At 42.1% G+C, this 15,864-nt stretch overlaps 1 protein-coding gene across 11 annotated transcripts in view; it reads right to left on the bottom strand.

The window, feature by feature from the left end:
• Nucleotides 1–15,864, bottom strand: part of LOC108901150 (transcription factor 4) — a 228,928-nt gene that overhangs the window by 173,102 nt on the left and 39,962 nt on the right. For 10 of the 11 annotated variants that reach the window (XM_051072763.1, XM_018702560.2, XM_018702561.2 and 7 more), the window contains one exon: nt 14,575–14,647. In XM_051072763.1, the coding sequence (XP_050928720.1) occupies nt 14,575–14,647 (73 nt within the window). Of the gene's footprint in view, nt 1–8,927; nt 10,087–14,574; nt 14,648–15,864 lie in introns of those variants that run through there. The other variant, XM_018702564.2, reaches the window with a different exon arrangement.

Raw genomic sequence — 15,864 nt, 5'->3', positions numbered from 1 at the left:
ACAATAATTAAATGTGGTAAAAACACTGAGCAGTTTCACATTAAAAATCAGTGTTTTTCTGTTTAGTGCTTATCATTCAGGAGCTTTTTACCAGGAGCTGAATTATCCTCAGAGGTCTCCTCCTCTCCAAAACAAACTGACCAGGTGATTGTAACAGGTAAAAACACTAAATAAAGCAGTTTAATGTTCAAAATCAGTGTTTTTCAGTCACACTCTGGGCAGACACAGCTGGGAGGCTGATAACCTCAGATCCAGATGTCCAAAAATCCTCCATTTGGTTAAAAATTAGACTCATAACTTTATAAAAAGTGACTGTGACGTGACTTGAAACAGTATTAAAGTAACTGGCTGAAAATGCTTGCCATCCGTTTCCTGCCAAACTCTCTATGTGGCAAAGTATGTCCACAATGACCTTCGGTTGGAAGTTCAGGAAAGGCCCTTTAGTGCCAAATAAGGGAACTCTTAATGCTCCAGCATACAATGATATTTAGACAATAGTGCTCTTCCAGCTTTGTTGGGAACATTACGGGGAAGCCCCTGCACACAAAGCCAGGTCTGTTGTGCTACAACACCAACTGTGAGTCAAGCCTTATCACTTAGCATCAGTTGGACCTCACTGATGCTCTTGTGGCTGCAGCCAGGTTCAGAAATCTGGTGGAAAAGCCTGAAACCAGACGAGCAGAGGCTGTTGCAGCACCAGATTAAAGCCCTTTCATTTCAAATCTTTAGTTTCCAACCACTTTCTTTCAGTTCTGGATCGTCAAACCGAGATAATAAAGCACAATAATGCAAATGTGTTTGTGTTTGTTTTTGCAGAAGTAGGTGTCACATCCTCCCCAAATGGCGACTATTTCTTTTAAAGCTTCCAGTGTTGTAAATCTTGTTGATATACACCTATGCCTTCCAAGAACACAGCAGCAGGGAAACAACTTCATAAAGCCGCATTTATTGGATAATTGGTCCTTCAAATGGCTTCAAGCTGTCGAAGGATGGCCATCCAACAGGCAGCAGGCCGGAAAATGAGAGAAAAGAGGAAAAGTCGAGGGGAGAAAAAAACCCAAAAAACGAACTAATGTCCTTTTTTACATCCTCTTAACCACAGGCTAAAAGCACTGTGAGGAAGTGGAGGTTTCAGCCTGAAGTTATTGCAAACACAAAGCTGTCAAATTGTCTTATTTGAAATACACAACAGTAATTCACAACTTTTCCTATTAACATTCCATGTTGGTGTTTAGATAATTCAGAGTAGAGGAGCAGCTGGAAGGAAAAAAAGTCTGAGTCTGATCCGCTGAGGCAAGGCCAAGTCAGGTCTCGAGTCATCCAGGACAGGTGCAAGTCGTGTTTTTAGGTCCAAGTCAGGTTTGCACTGCAACACAAGTCTGAAGTTTGTCAAAGCAATTCTCTCTAGTCTAAAGTCAAGCCTGAGAAAAGTTCAATCAGATGTCAAGTCTTTTACGGCATGTACGAGTCAAATCTCAAGTTATTTAGAGTAAGTTCACGTCACACAAGTCTTAAGTTTGTCAACATAAGTCTAAAGTCAGGTCTGAAGTAATTTGAGACAAGTTCGAATCAGATGTCAAGTCCTTTTGGATATGTACAAGTCAACTCTCAGGTTCTTTAGGTTAAGTCCAAGTCACGTTTGTACTGCAACACAAGTTTGAAGTTTGTCAAAGGACGTCTCAAGTCCAAGTCCAGTCTTAGGTTTGCCAGAGCAGGTATCAAGTCCAAGTCTAAAGTCAAGTCCGAAGTAATCGGAGACAAGTTCCAATCAGATGTCAAGTCCTTTTGGGTTACTTTAAGTCAAGTTTCAAGTTTGTCACACCAAAACTCTGACTGAGTCTAAAGTCAAGACTCAAATCATTTAGGACATGCACAGTCAAGTTTCAAGTCTCTCTAATTTGAGACAAGTCCAAGTCATATCTCAAGTCCTTTAGGTTAAGTCCATGTCAAATTTGCACTGCAACACAAGCCTCAAGTTTGTCAAAGTAAGTCTCTAGTCCAAGTCTAAAGTCTGAAGTAATTTGAAGTTCAAATTAGCTGTCAAGTCCTTCAGGATGTGCACAACTCAAGTCTCAAGTCTCACATAATTTGTGACAAGTCCAAGTCATATCTTTAGTTCTTTAAGTCAAGTCTCAAGTTTTAATAATCAAATAGAAATTTCATCTTCCTTTCAAGTGCACAGGTCTAATTATAACTATTCAAGGTCAGTGGCTCTGCCTCAGCAAAGTCTCCAGTCATCATTGGTCAAGTTCAAGTCCAAGTCTCAGGTTTGCTCAAAATATGTTCACAGTTTTAGCGTCCAGTGTGACACTTTCCATTTACAGTGCTGCATCAGACCATGACCAATCACAGAGCAACAGGCAACCTGCATGTCCTGCTTTAAACTTTTATTTTTTCTGCTTTGCCACATGCAGTGATGGTTGTTATTATTAGCAAGTCCTGAACTAGTCTGGTCCTGGATTCGAGTTTTCAGCCCACCAACCTATATGAAGCCTGGAAGAAGACATTCAGTGTCTCACGTAGGAAATATGAATGAATATGAACTAAAAACTGGTGGATTATTTCATCTTTGGACATTTAAATAAAGTTTTGTTTATAGGTTTACAAAGTGGAATATGAATGAGATGAAAGTTTGGCCTCAGGAGAGAGAGCGAGAGAAGGAAGGAATGAAAGAATTGAAAAAGTGAGGGAGAGAGAGAGACAAATGTTTGGAGTGAGGAGTTCTTGCTATTCAGAGTCCTGACAGTGTGGAATGTGAGAGGGGAGATCAATGTGGTATCTCACACACACACACACACAGACAGACACACACTTCTGAACACACACAGACCGCCAGATGTTCTTTAGCCAATGAGGAAGAAGCGGTCTGGTCTCCTCAGGTCAACCCGCATGTGTCTCAGACACACAACACTCACTCAGAAAGAGAAAGAGAAAGAGAGAGGAAACTTCCTGTCGTCAGCTTTCAGTCTTTTTGACCATTTTATCAATGAAGCTGTCACAGTTCGCAGCTCAGTTCCCTTGAGCAAGGCACTCAGGTTGCCAGACACTGAGGTTAAAATCCTCAGGGCAAAGCACCGATGCTGCAGGAGTTCGAGGATCTCAGGCCTGTTCAGTCAAAACTCGACTGATCACAACACAAATGCACAAAATCAGAGGTCAAAGGTCAGGATCTGCTCAGTCAAAGCTGTTCTATTGCTGTTCTGTTGACAACTGCACATCTCCCCCCCGCTGCCATGCAGAACTCCATTAGAAAAACGACTAAAACAAGAGGAAAACACACACTGGGACTTTGTGAAATAAACTAGATTCACACTGGACCAAAACGCCAATTAAACGTCAGGGAAGAACATCCAAATTAACACAAACACAGCCAGAGACGGTGGCATAAATTTACTGCTGATATTGTTGTGAGAGTGTGTGTGTGAGAGAGAGAGAAAGTGTGTGTTGGAAAGTGTATTTTTCTTTTTTTTACTTTTACATGGATGAACAAAAACACAATAACACACACACACACGCCTCACCCCAACACGCATGCACTTTCTGTTTTTTCTTTTTTTTTTTCTCCCCCATTTTCTCTCCACATGCACACACACTTACTGTACACACACACACACTTTGACACACACATACACTCTGTCTGGCCCGTCACAAGACCAGATGGCACTAGGGGTGTTCCAGACAATTTACAGTCTGTGTGTATGTGTTGGTGCATGTATGTCAGTTTGTGTGTTTCAAGTGTGTTTCGTGTGTGTGTGTGTGTGTGTGTGTGTGTGAGGGTGGGGGGGGTTGGAAAATATATCTCCTTCACACACACACACAAACACACGCGCACAGAGACTTGGCAGTGCCACTCTGGTGCCAGGGCTGCCAAAGCCCGAGAATAAAACAAAAGCTGGGGCGAACCATCGCGCTGCCTCCCTCCCTCCATCTACCCCACCACCCCCCCTACACTTTGAAACAGATGGTTTAACCCGCTGATCTCTGCGGTGCGAAGGTTCAGCGTGTCTCTGGCGACTCACGTCACATTTTGTCCCCTGAACGCAATTCGAACCATCGACGAAGAGAATATATGTGGAAAAAGTTGCAGCGGTGAACGACTGTTGAGATGGAAAAATGGAGGAAGAGAAAGATGGAGGGATGAGGGGAGCGGAGAGACGGAAAAGGATGTTTTTAATTTAGAATAAAGCCAAGATAACCTCGATAAATTCCTGTTATATCACATAAAGGAGCTGTTTAGAAATTTGAAAAACAATGCATTATTGTATTATAGCATCTCTTTCCTCCTCTCCTCCCTCCATCTCTTCCTGCTGTATTTCCCCCTCTTCCTTTTCCAAATCCTCCTCTCAGATGATGCAGAATAATTAACCCTTTGAACCCCGGTGCAGTTTCTGCTCGGTTTTCATTCCCTTTACTTACAGGCTGATTCCACGTGTATTTATCTGTTCTAAATGTTCCTAAGTTTTTAATCCTCTTATCAACACGGGAGTGGACAAACATGCTTTCTTTATGTAAATGTGTTTTTATTATCATTACAACAATCCAAAAAAAGGACAAATGCTGTCCAGATTATTCTAAAGAATAAGAATAATCTCACACAATGTAAGTGTGTCTAACCTCACGAGGGAAAATAAAGGTTCAAAAAAAGAAACAATAAAATACAAACAATAAATAAAGTGTGCTTTTAACGGGGGGGGTGACACAGGAACTTTTTTATTCATTTCTGCTCAAGCAGGTTTGTTTCTGCTCGCCATCTACAACTTTCCTGCTGCGTTGCTTCCTGATTTCCCAAACTACGGGGCGGGCCGAGGGTCATAATCACAGAACTTGAGTCAAAAAAAATGAGGGACTTTGCGTTAACTTTGACAGCCAAACACGATGATATGAAACAAGTTAAAATAAGTGTCTTTTGTATGATTTCAGCAGGTTATCTGACATGGATCTGTCACCAGTGGAGAGAGTTAGCACATGGAGTCAGTATATATGGTGATGGAGTTAAAAGTAATCGATTACACGGTAAACATGTTGGGAGATACCCACAGTCGCGTTCTGGTTCTTTTCACTGAGAGGACTGATACAACTCTCATATCTGTCTGTTAAATTTGATGATACAGATTTTAGCTGTTTAGAGCTAGGCTAGCTGTTTCCCCCTGTTTCCAGTCTTTGTGCTAAGCTAAGCTAACTGGCTGCAGCCTTGTACTTGAACAAGCATATTTCCCAAAATGTCAGAGTTAAAATAAAACTTCATCAAGGCCGTTTTGTGAGATTCTTGATAAAAAGTATTCTTCGTTTTGCTTCTTTCAACACAACCAGCCTGGAGGTCAGATTTGAGTTTCCATGTAGACTGTTGGTGTTTTTGTGTTGCGGTCAGAGAGGAGGAAGTGGAGGAGGAAACGTGGAATAAGAGCAGGAAGAAAACCGTGAATGTTGAAGGTTGGAAGGAAACACAATGAAAAGGCAAAACAACAACAAACAAATGATATAACCACAGGATGTTCTGCACTGAAAGGACCCAAAGACTCTCGATAGGAGGCTAATTTTAGAGAAAAAAAAAACAACTTTGTCTCCAGCGAAACGGCAACAACACGAGTCAACGACAGTTCACTGGTTCAGCTGAATCTCAGAGGAGGAGGAGGAGAAAGAACGACAGAAAGAGAAGAAAAAGAGAGGAAAATAAGGAAGAATGTAAATGGGGAAGGAGTGAGGGATGGAGCAAAAAGAGGAGTGACAAAAGTAGTCCAAAAAAAAGCAAAAAAGGGGGAAAGAGAAGAAAAATGGAGAGGTTGAAGAGAGAAAGAAGGGAGTAGGAAGTGATGAAGATGTTGAGGAGGAGGAGGGAAAGGAGGATGATGGGTAGGGAGGAAGAAAGATGGAGGGGATAACAGGAAAATGAGGTAGAGCAGGAAGAGAGGAAGAGGTTGGATTCAGAGGAAGACGAGTTGGGGAGGAGACAAAAATGAGGAGGAGGAAGAAGAGCAGGGGTTAGGATGAAGAAGGGGAGCAGAAAGTGGGTGAGGAGGAAGAGGAGGATGAAGAGAGGCCAGAGGATGATTGGTAGGGAGATGAGGAGCAGGCGAAGGAGTAAATGAGGAGGAGGAAGGAAGAGGAGAAGGGTTAGGATGAAGAAGAGGAGGAGGAGGAGGAGGAGTAGTGCTAGGGCAGAAACAGCAGGGAGGAAGAGGAGGGTAAGAAGCTGAAGACGTGGGTGGGATCAGCTGCTCCGACTGTGTCAATTCGATTCCCAAACCTTCATCTTCTCAATTAACAGCCGCCATTTTTTTTCCACCACACACCTTCATTTTAGCCACACACACACACACACACACACACACACACACACACACAGCCCTCATGTGCCGCACACAAAACACACAAGTTTTTCGACATTAAACTCCCAAAACAATTTAGCCTGTCACACACAAAAGCATAAACACACACTCACACACACTCTGCCGCCTCCCAGAATAAGTTGGCTGCTTCTAATTGGAGTGGTGTTTGTTGCGGAGAGGTGTTGAGCGCCGCTGTAATTGCCAGGCAGGCTGGTTGACGTTCTCTGTCTCTTTATTTTTTAAGGACTGGGTAATTAGGCTCGGTGACTGCGATTGTGCCGCCGCCGCCGTTCACCACCCGAGCCCGAGCGAACAGGTGCGGGGGAGCGAAGAGACACCTCCTCGCCGGCCGACGTCACAGACCCACCGCGGAGCGAGGAGAACGGCTGCTGACGAGGAGGCCCCCCGAGCCAGGAGGTTTCACCAAAAGATGAGGGGGGGGCAGGTATTCAGGTATTCAGACGCCTTCGGCTGATTGGAGGAGAGGAAACGAGCCAATTGTGTGAAGAAAAGACGCTGATAAACTCAGGACTGAGCTGCCACACGTGCAGAGAGGTGCGCTGAGCTAAATGCTAACATTAGCATGATGATGTAAAGCAAGTTAGCGTGTTAGCATGCTAACATTCACTGTCCAAAAATCATCAAATCAATGGGAAACATAACCAAAAAACTAAAACTAAACTAAAATCTTATATATAAGTTTTATAAAAGTTAGTTTTTTAGATGACTAGTTACATCTAAGTTTATTTTGTATATTATATATATTTGAAACAGCTTTATGATGCCCAAGGCTGCAGGACTTTTAATCTGAAAATCCCCTTAATAAAGCTTTGGCCTTGGTGGCACTACTTCAGGTGTGTTTTGATCTGTACCAGACCTAATTTTCACACAACCTTGACAAATTATGTTATTTGAAAGGTCTAAATCTCCTGGTTATTATTGTAATTCTTAAATTATTGCAGTGCAACAGCTGTTAACAGAAAACTGGTTAAAACACGCAGCTTCAAAGTGGTTTCCACACAAAAGCTGCAACCACAGGCCTTTTATTTCCTTTTTCATGATAAAAATAAACACAAAATTTACAATTCTAGACATATTTATGCCTCTGTAGCTCTGGTTCAGTGTTTCTACTACTAATTCTCACTTTTTGGTTGTAAAAAAAATCAGGTTTGACTGTTAGCAAAGGGTTGAAGAGTGGTAACCCCAAGCTGACTGGGAAGAAAAAACTAAACTTAAACAGATCTGGGTTTAGAAATCTACACAATTTCAGTTCAGGTTTAACCAAGAAATCTGCTCGTCTTCTGGACCACAAACCAACCTTACACCATGAAATAAACTAAACATAAACAAAACCAGACCTGTCCAAACAAACTCAATAAACTCCAACTAAACAAACTAATCTAAACTCAACAGCCCAGCCCGGCCCAGCTCATCTCAGCATCATCATCTTTGGGGAAAACATATGGAGCTCCCGACTCGGTAGCGAGCCAGCCCACCGAAGCAAGCGGCATGTCAATCTCCTGAGCTTTGGAAAAAGAGAAAAAAAAAACACAAATCCACGCCGAGTTCTCACAGACTTTAACCTTGAAATCACTGCCATTATTAGCAGAGTCATTATTAGCATTAGAAAAGCAAATGGGGCTAATAATATTTGCCATTATAGCTAAAAACGCCTATTAATCCCTAATCCGCGCCACAATTAAGAGCATGGTTGGATGTTTTTGTGAGTCATTCTGCCTTGACAGGGAAACGAGACAATTTAACAGCCTCAGAGGCAGAGAGAAGGTGGGAGGGTGAGGTATTAAAGCGACTGGCTCCTTGCTCTCCATCTCTATTTTGAAAGCGATCAGCCGGGGTGTCTTTTTTTTTTTTTTTTTTTTTGAGTGACGGGCGTAACGGAGGCAGATTTGACTGAATAGAGACAAGAGGGTGGCGGGTGGGGGCGTCGCTCGCCGCGTTGAAGCGCGTTATCTGTCTCGGTACAAGTGCATCAAATCAAACGGGAGAGAGGGGATATTATTAAAGCAACCCCCTCTCTCTCTCTTTTTTTTTTCCCTCTCTCCGCTGTGAACTGTGACTTAATAAGCTATGCCAATTAAGGGAACAAAAATCAGGCGTGCCATCGGGGCTGTATCTGCCCTCGCCCCAAATTTCTCTGCTAATGCATGAAGCTCGCTGGCAGAGGCGACAGCGCTGTTGTGTTTGTCTTTGGGTTTGACAAGAAGAAGAAGAAGAAGAGGTGGAAGGTGGGCCAAAAATAAAATAAAACAGGATAAAACTTATTGATTTGTTCTCCCCTGAGAATTCGCAGTTTCCTCTTTGACCCTTTAAAATGACCTACCTACTAAAACCTACTTAGATTGGACATAATATAACTATGAGCATCTCAGATTGTTGCATTTTAGTATTTAAGGACAGAAGAAAACTGTAAACTGTCTGGTAACTCACAAATAAAGCTAATACTTACTTTTTTCTTCAGAAAGTATTCAGACCCCTTCACTTTTTACACACTGAAAAATCAAAAACTGAAAACTCAGTATTCAAAACCCTTAATTCAGAGCTTTGAATCTTCTTGGTTAAGTCTCTATGACCTTTGCTCACCTGGATTTGGATGGTTCATCCCAGTCTTCCTGGCAGATCCTCTAAACCTCTGTCAGATCGGATCAGTAAAATCTGTGAACCTCCATTCAGGTTTCTCCACAGATGCTTTTTTTTTTTAGGGGTTTAAGTCTGGACTTTGGTTGGACCACAATCAGAGACTTGTCCTAAAGCCTCTCCAATAATGTCTTCAAGGACCTCTCTAAATCTGGCTGCAGTCAATGCTTCCTTCAGTTCTGACCAGTTGTCCTGGTTCTGCTGCCACCATCAAGCTTCACTGTAGGTCTCAGACTTTGAGGCTTGGCTTTTGTCTTGACATTCAGTGTGAATTGTGGGTCCTCATATACAGGTGCGTGCCTTTCGGAACTGCATCCAATCAGTTCAATTTGACACAGGTGGACTCCAATCAAGTGCTCATGGATAGTTAAAGAAAACAGTGGGCACTTTTATCCATTTAAAAATGAACTAAATCACAATAAATTGCACTAAAACTGAAGAGGTTTGAAGACTCTCTGAGGCCACTGTGTCTTGAAACTAGGTTGAGAGCTACTGCTGTAGTTTTTGAGTCAAGATCACAGCCTGATACAAGATCCTGCTGCACTGAACATATGTTAGTCCGCCAGTTAAAATAGTCCCCAACAAATGAACTATTTCCTGTGACCAGCTGTTTTCCTTCCATCCTTCCACTTTTTTTCTTCCTTTTCCTTCTTTGTTTTGGTCTTTCATTTCCTTCCTTCTTTGTTTGCTTTCCTTCTTTCCTTCCTTTTCTTTTATTTCCTTTACCTCTTCCTTCCCTTCATTTCCTTTCTGTTATTTCTTCCTTCCTTTTCTCCCTGTCCTCATTTCCCTTCTCTCTTTCCTTCTTTCCTTTCCTTTCTTTGTCCCTTCCTTTCTTCCTCTATTTCCCTGTCTTTTCTCCCTCCATCGTTTCTTTCCTCCCCCCTTCCTCTCCTTTCCTTCTCTACTTCCACCCTTTCCCTTTTTCCCCTTCCTTTCTTTCTTTCTTCCTTCCTTCCTTTCCTTTCTTTATTCCTTCCTTCCTTTCCTTTTCCCCTTGTCTTTGTTTCTTTCTGCTGACACTTCAGGAAACATTTCCTCCATCTCTCGTTGCCAACTTTATGTTCCATGGCAACGACAGGGGGTGAGGGGTGAGGGGGGGGTGATGATGATTTGCCCTCCCACCCCCAAACCTCCCTCCCCCTCCTCCCCTCACCCCTCCAACCACACACACACATGCACACTTGTTCACACACATTCAAAATCTCCTCAAATCTCTCAGACACACATTTTTATGCTAAGCGCTCATTCTCCTATGAACATACGCATTTAAACACTCACCTTCCAACACCACTGACAGGGAGACAAACGGCAGATCTGAGAGGTTATAACAGCGTTAAAAAAAAAAAAGAGGAAAAACACTGAAACCAGCCAAGACCTGAAATAGACGAGTGGCATCGGCAGTGGTGGTTTTGACAGGCAGAGTGAAGCCGCTCGCTGAACGGCTTCATCCAGGAGGAGATTAGAAACACACACAGAGTTTGAAGTGTGCATTATCTTTCCAGGGATGATCCCAAAATAAACAACAACAACGGCGAAATCTCCCAATAATTAAAACGCCTAATCCACTTCCTGGTTGGTGATGACCGTGGGCTGAGCGTGTCAGCTGGGACTCGTGGAGGGAATTGTGCCGGCGTTTATGTTTAGACGCTTTCTTTTTTTTTTTTCCTGTGTGTTTTGAGGTGAATCTGTCGCCAAAAATACGAGGACTCGCGTCAAACGTGGAGGGGGGCTTCAGAGCTCGAATTTATTCACAGCATTGTGTGAAGGTTGTCATTTCAAAATTCAAACCTCTACAAGAAGACATGCTTTGCAAAAAAGAATGTCACTCCTTATCCTTTAAAAGCATCAGATAAACCGAATCCTAAAACCTGTATTTATTCCTCTGCCTCTCTGTCATGTTATTTTTACACAACACATCTCTGTTTCCTGCTTTTATCCAAGCTCTTGTCTCCTTTATGCCCTAATTTTTGCTGTTTACGTTGTCGTCTTTAGCCCTGTTTGGCAACCTCCAGCTATTTTCCAAAAGAATCTGGGGATAAACTGTCATCTGCAGGTTTTTTTCTTCTTCTCTCTTCAACAGAAGCTTCAGTGACATTTAAGTCGCATGCTTCACGTGCACCGTGATTTATTCTCTAAGTCTGTTTCTATTGCACTTTGTCGCATTTTGCTTTTATCAGCGCACCAACTTTTCCATCCTTCAGCCAAGTGTTTGGCCAGATTTCAGCTCGGATTTCTGGTGTTTCCACTTAATTTGGACATAATCCAACTACAGATGGGTGACACATTAAAGGAAAAACCAACATTAAGTGGTTTAGTAAGGTGCTGGTCCACGACAAAGCACCGGAACAGCTTCAATGCTTCTTGGCATTGATTCTCCAAGTCGCTGGATCTCTTCTGGAGCGATGGAGCATCGCTCTTCTGAAGGATATTCCCTCATTTGGGTAATTTTCAGACGGAATTGAACCATTCAGTGACCTGTTGTTGGAGGCGTTTTCATCCTGTTTCTCTAAATTTTTCCTTACACCTATTTTCTTAGCCACATGAATACTTTCCAGCCTGCTATCACAATGAAACGAAACTGTTCTTGACTGCACTTATACAGGTCAATTGAAGCATTTTTAGTGATTATATTCGACCAGTAAATTCAAGTAATTAAAGTACAAGTGAGTTAAATTGGTTCCCTTTCCTTTAATGGCCGCTCATAAAACTACACAAAAATACTGTAAGAGTTATTTATAATTTCAGAAAGTATATACTTCTTCTTTGGTAGACACAATTTCTAACCTCTTAAAGTCACAAAGCTTTCTTCAGATAGTGACAAGAAACAACCAGCTAGAATAAAAACATTCATAGTCCATGACAGGTTGACAGTTCAGAGGGTTTTTTCACCTTTTAATTTGCCAGTTTTCTGGCCCCTGAACAGTTGCTAAGTCAAACTTGGGAGTTGAGCCAACTCTGCTGTGCTCTGACGTTTATAGATAAGATAAGATAAGAGATCTCAGAGGGGGAAATTAAAGTGTTGAGCATGAATGACGAGTTTCCTGCCTCATAAGATGCTCTTTTTTTTTTCAGCTTCTCTGATACGTAATCTGAAGTCATAACCTGACAGTAAACAGACCCCGCTCAGTGCCGGCATGTCCCATCCTCTGGCCCTCACCCCAGCCTTTGGAAACCACTGCTCTCTCATGGTTGTGTAGGTCTATAGAGTTCTAATTAGCTGCATTCACAAACAGCGGCGGGCTCATCAAAATGCCGAGGCCTGCAGAAAGCCACAGCAGGGGTGAGCAGAGCATGTGTGTGTGAGAGTGTGTGATTTGTGTACAGCAATGAGTGTATGCGAGTGTGTGACACCAGTATCAAAAGAGAAAGGAAAAAAAACCAACAATCCCAAAATGAAGATACAAATCGAAGCAGCAAACCGAGGCTTAACAACTGCTACAAATTCTACAAAAGCTGAGCCTCGTCTTCTTTTTTTTTCCCCCCTTCCTCAAAATCGTAACATTTGTCGTCCTTCCTCGCTATTTGTATGCACGGCACGGGAGCAAACGACATCACCGAAACCGCAGAGCACAAACAACAACAAGAAGCACACAACGAAGCAGTAAACAAAGAAGACGGCGTCGTCTCGGCATCTCTCTGTTTTCGAGCCAAGTAACAAAATGGCTTCCCGGACGCCGTTTAGAGGCAAATAACACGAGCATGAGCAACAGAAACGACCCGGCTGTTTTCCTGTGAAAACCTTGCAGAAAAAGAGATTCTGAACAGAAAGAGGACTCCTGGTCTGAGAGACCAGAACGTTTGGCTTTGTCAGAAAACAAATAACAGTAGAGAACATTAAAACACTGGGAGGTACATGAGGGGAAAGCAGCAGAAACTAAGGTCTGTTTTCCTGTTACCTGACCATACAGGACTCAAGGTGTAGTATTCCTGTAGGTACTGCAGTATTCATTTCCATAATATGTGCTTTGCAAATACAGTCTGTGTATGAAGGACGGTCTCAGCCATCAAACAAGACATCCAACATAAGCAACGGGCCCTTCATTAGCAGCATTTTAAAGATATTTCTTTAAAGATCACAGATAAAAATTGTAAGTGTTATAATTGAAGTATCCGATTTGAGAGGCAGCCATATTGGAGGCTATATACCTCGCTAACTTGACTGAACAACTGGACCCATTCCAAGCTTCACTTAGCCACTGATCTGATCAATAATTTGATCACAATTAATTTGGGTCGGCTCTACTTCAAGCTGTTTACTAACTGACAAAAACACCAGAAGAAGAAAAATATGCAGTTTATCCAATTAGCCACAACAATTAGCAGCTAGCAATACCAGCTAGCTAAGCTAAAAACAACCCACACAAGCTCGCACTGCTTCTTCTGTACGACTAAACGTGTTGAAAAAGCTTTAATGAGACACAGAGAGCGGCAGCATAGCATTAGCTAAAACTGCACTAGCATTAGCTGATTTTCGTTCATGCATCACAGTCATTGGCTGTGTGTCTGCCAGCTGATCAGTAACATCCAATCATATTCATGCAGGTGTGTGTAATGTGCTGCTGTTCAGATTCACTGAGATCTCCCCAGCGAATACAGCAAGTGACTGACTGTACAGAGCTGTGAGTGAATGAGTGAATGAATTATACATTAGGAATGTAACTCACTAACGAACCAGGTGGATGAATGAATCAATAACGTGATTGTGAATGAATGAAACACAAACTCAATAACTGATTAATTAAATCACTGAATGACTGAATTACAAACTGCACATTCAGACACTTGAACGCAACATTTTAAAGCCAAAAACCTCCATGTTCCAACCAAACTGGTGCCTGCAACACTGCTGTGTAGAAAAACACAGTGACCTGATCTCCACAACACACACACACACACACCACACACACACTCACAGAGGCAGGAAAGAATGAGAGCAGCAAATCAGAAAAACAGGAAGTCTCCTTCAGGAATGAACTTGAGCAGCTGAAAAACAAATGTGTTGCCTTAAAATCACAACCTTATCACCTCAACCTTTACCAGGCTACAGAAAACATGAATCAAACTCATTGTGTGTTAATCCGCTGCAGAAAGTAGTCCCTAATAAAAGCTCTATTTCCTCCTGTTTGAGACTATAGTGTCCAGCTTTGTTGGGAAATTACTGAGCATCTTTTACAAGTAAAACAAGATATTTTTGAATCTCTCTTCTAAGATTTATGTCTTCAGCAATGATGAATCAATATTAAACAATGGACAAAATTAGATGAATAAAGAAATATTTTAGTGCAAAAAATACCAAGAAGCTCAACAACAAAGCCAACCAGAGTGTCCACAGCAAGTTATATTTTAAAAAAATGCAATTATTCAAGTGTCATTTTAAAAATAAAGTGATCCACAAAGCAAAACAGCATAAAAGCCCCAAAACTGCATCTGCATGTACAGAACATGGTTTCATTCAAACAGCAAGCGAAGCAGCAGCGAGCAGGTGTAAGAGGAAGAAGAGGAGAGGACTGAAGGAAAAGAGGTGAGGAGGAAGAAGAAGAAGAAGAGAGAGGAGGAGGAAAAAATAGAGAGAGAGAGAAGGCTGACGTACTTGAGCCGGAGAAATGTCCGCTCCCCAGGGAAGTCGGCCCGTTCTTTCCACTGCTAACAGGAGGGGAAAACATCTACAAGACAAACAGAGTGCACATTACCTCCGAGAGGCACTGACACCGCAGACAGCAAGACACATCTCTACAGAAACAATCACTGCAGCTACACATGAAAAGCTTCATTCCAAAACGTCAGGGCAACATTTGGCTGGAAAAAGAAATAAATAAAGTGTCGCCAGATTCTCATCACATTACGATATCAGTAGGAAATGTCAGAAATTTCACGTTCACTCTGTGTTCTTTGTTTTTATCTTAACCTTTTTTTTGTTCTGCTTTTCAAATAGTAGATATGTTGTTTTGGAAGGAAACTCTTCGGGAATTTTCAACATTTTCCATCCTGACGAGGGCTGAGTATCGTTTTAATTTTTCTTTAAACAAGAAAACTTGAAATCTGATTTTTTTTTTAATTGAATTTTACAAAAATCTGATCAAAAATATTACAAATTTGAGTGAGGATTTAAGAAAGTCACTGTTTTTGCAAGTTGCATGTAAGTCTAAACATACTTGCAAACAAGTCACAAGTCATGACATGCAAGTACTGCATCGAGTCCCACATCAAGTCCAGAGTCGTGACAGCTAAGTCCAGAGAGAAGTCGCAAAAGACGTCCAAAAGGTTCCAAAATTGCAATCGATAAGTCCAGAGTCGAGTCCCATGTAAGTCAAGACAGGCATATCCTAACCAAGTCACAAGTCAAGACAGGCAAGTCCTGAGGTGAGTCCAACATAAAAACAGGGAAATCCTGAGTCCTGTTCCAAGTCAAGACCAACAAGTCCCATTAGAAGAAAGGAAAATCCCAAATCAAAACATGGAGGTTCCAAGACGAGTCCAACAAGTCCCCAATCAAGGCTAACAAGTCAGTCAAGACAATCAAGCCTAACATCTAGAGAGGTAAATCCTGGTTCTAAGTCAACACTAGCAAGTCACAAGTCAAGTTCAACAAGTCCCAAATAAAGACCTAACAAGTCCAACAACAAGACAGTCAGGTTCCAAGTAAAAAAACAAAAAATCCCATGTCAAGTCCCACACGAAGAGAGGAAAATCCCAAGTCAGGTCCAGCAAGTCCCAGTTCAAGACTATCAAGTCAGTCAAGACTGTTGAGTCTCACTTAAACAGGCAAATCCCAAGTCGGTCTAAGTCAAACAACAAGTCCATGTCAAGTCCATGGTAGAAGGAATCCCAAGTCAGGTCCCAAGTCAAGTCCAACAAGTCCCAGATGAAGACTAACAAGTCC

Source organism: Lates calcarifer, linkage group LG9, assembly GCF_001640805.2.
Source record: "Lates calcarifer isolate ASB-BC8 linkage group LG9, TLL_Latcal_v3, whole genome shotgun sequence".
NCBI lineage: Eukaryota > Metazoa > Chordata > Actinopteri > Centropomidae > Lates > Lates calcarifer.
Note: the sequence above shows the minus strand (reverse complement) of the source record. Positions and strands in the feature narration are given on the sequence as shown.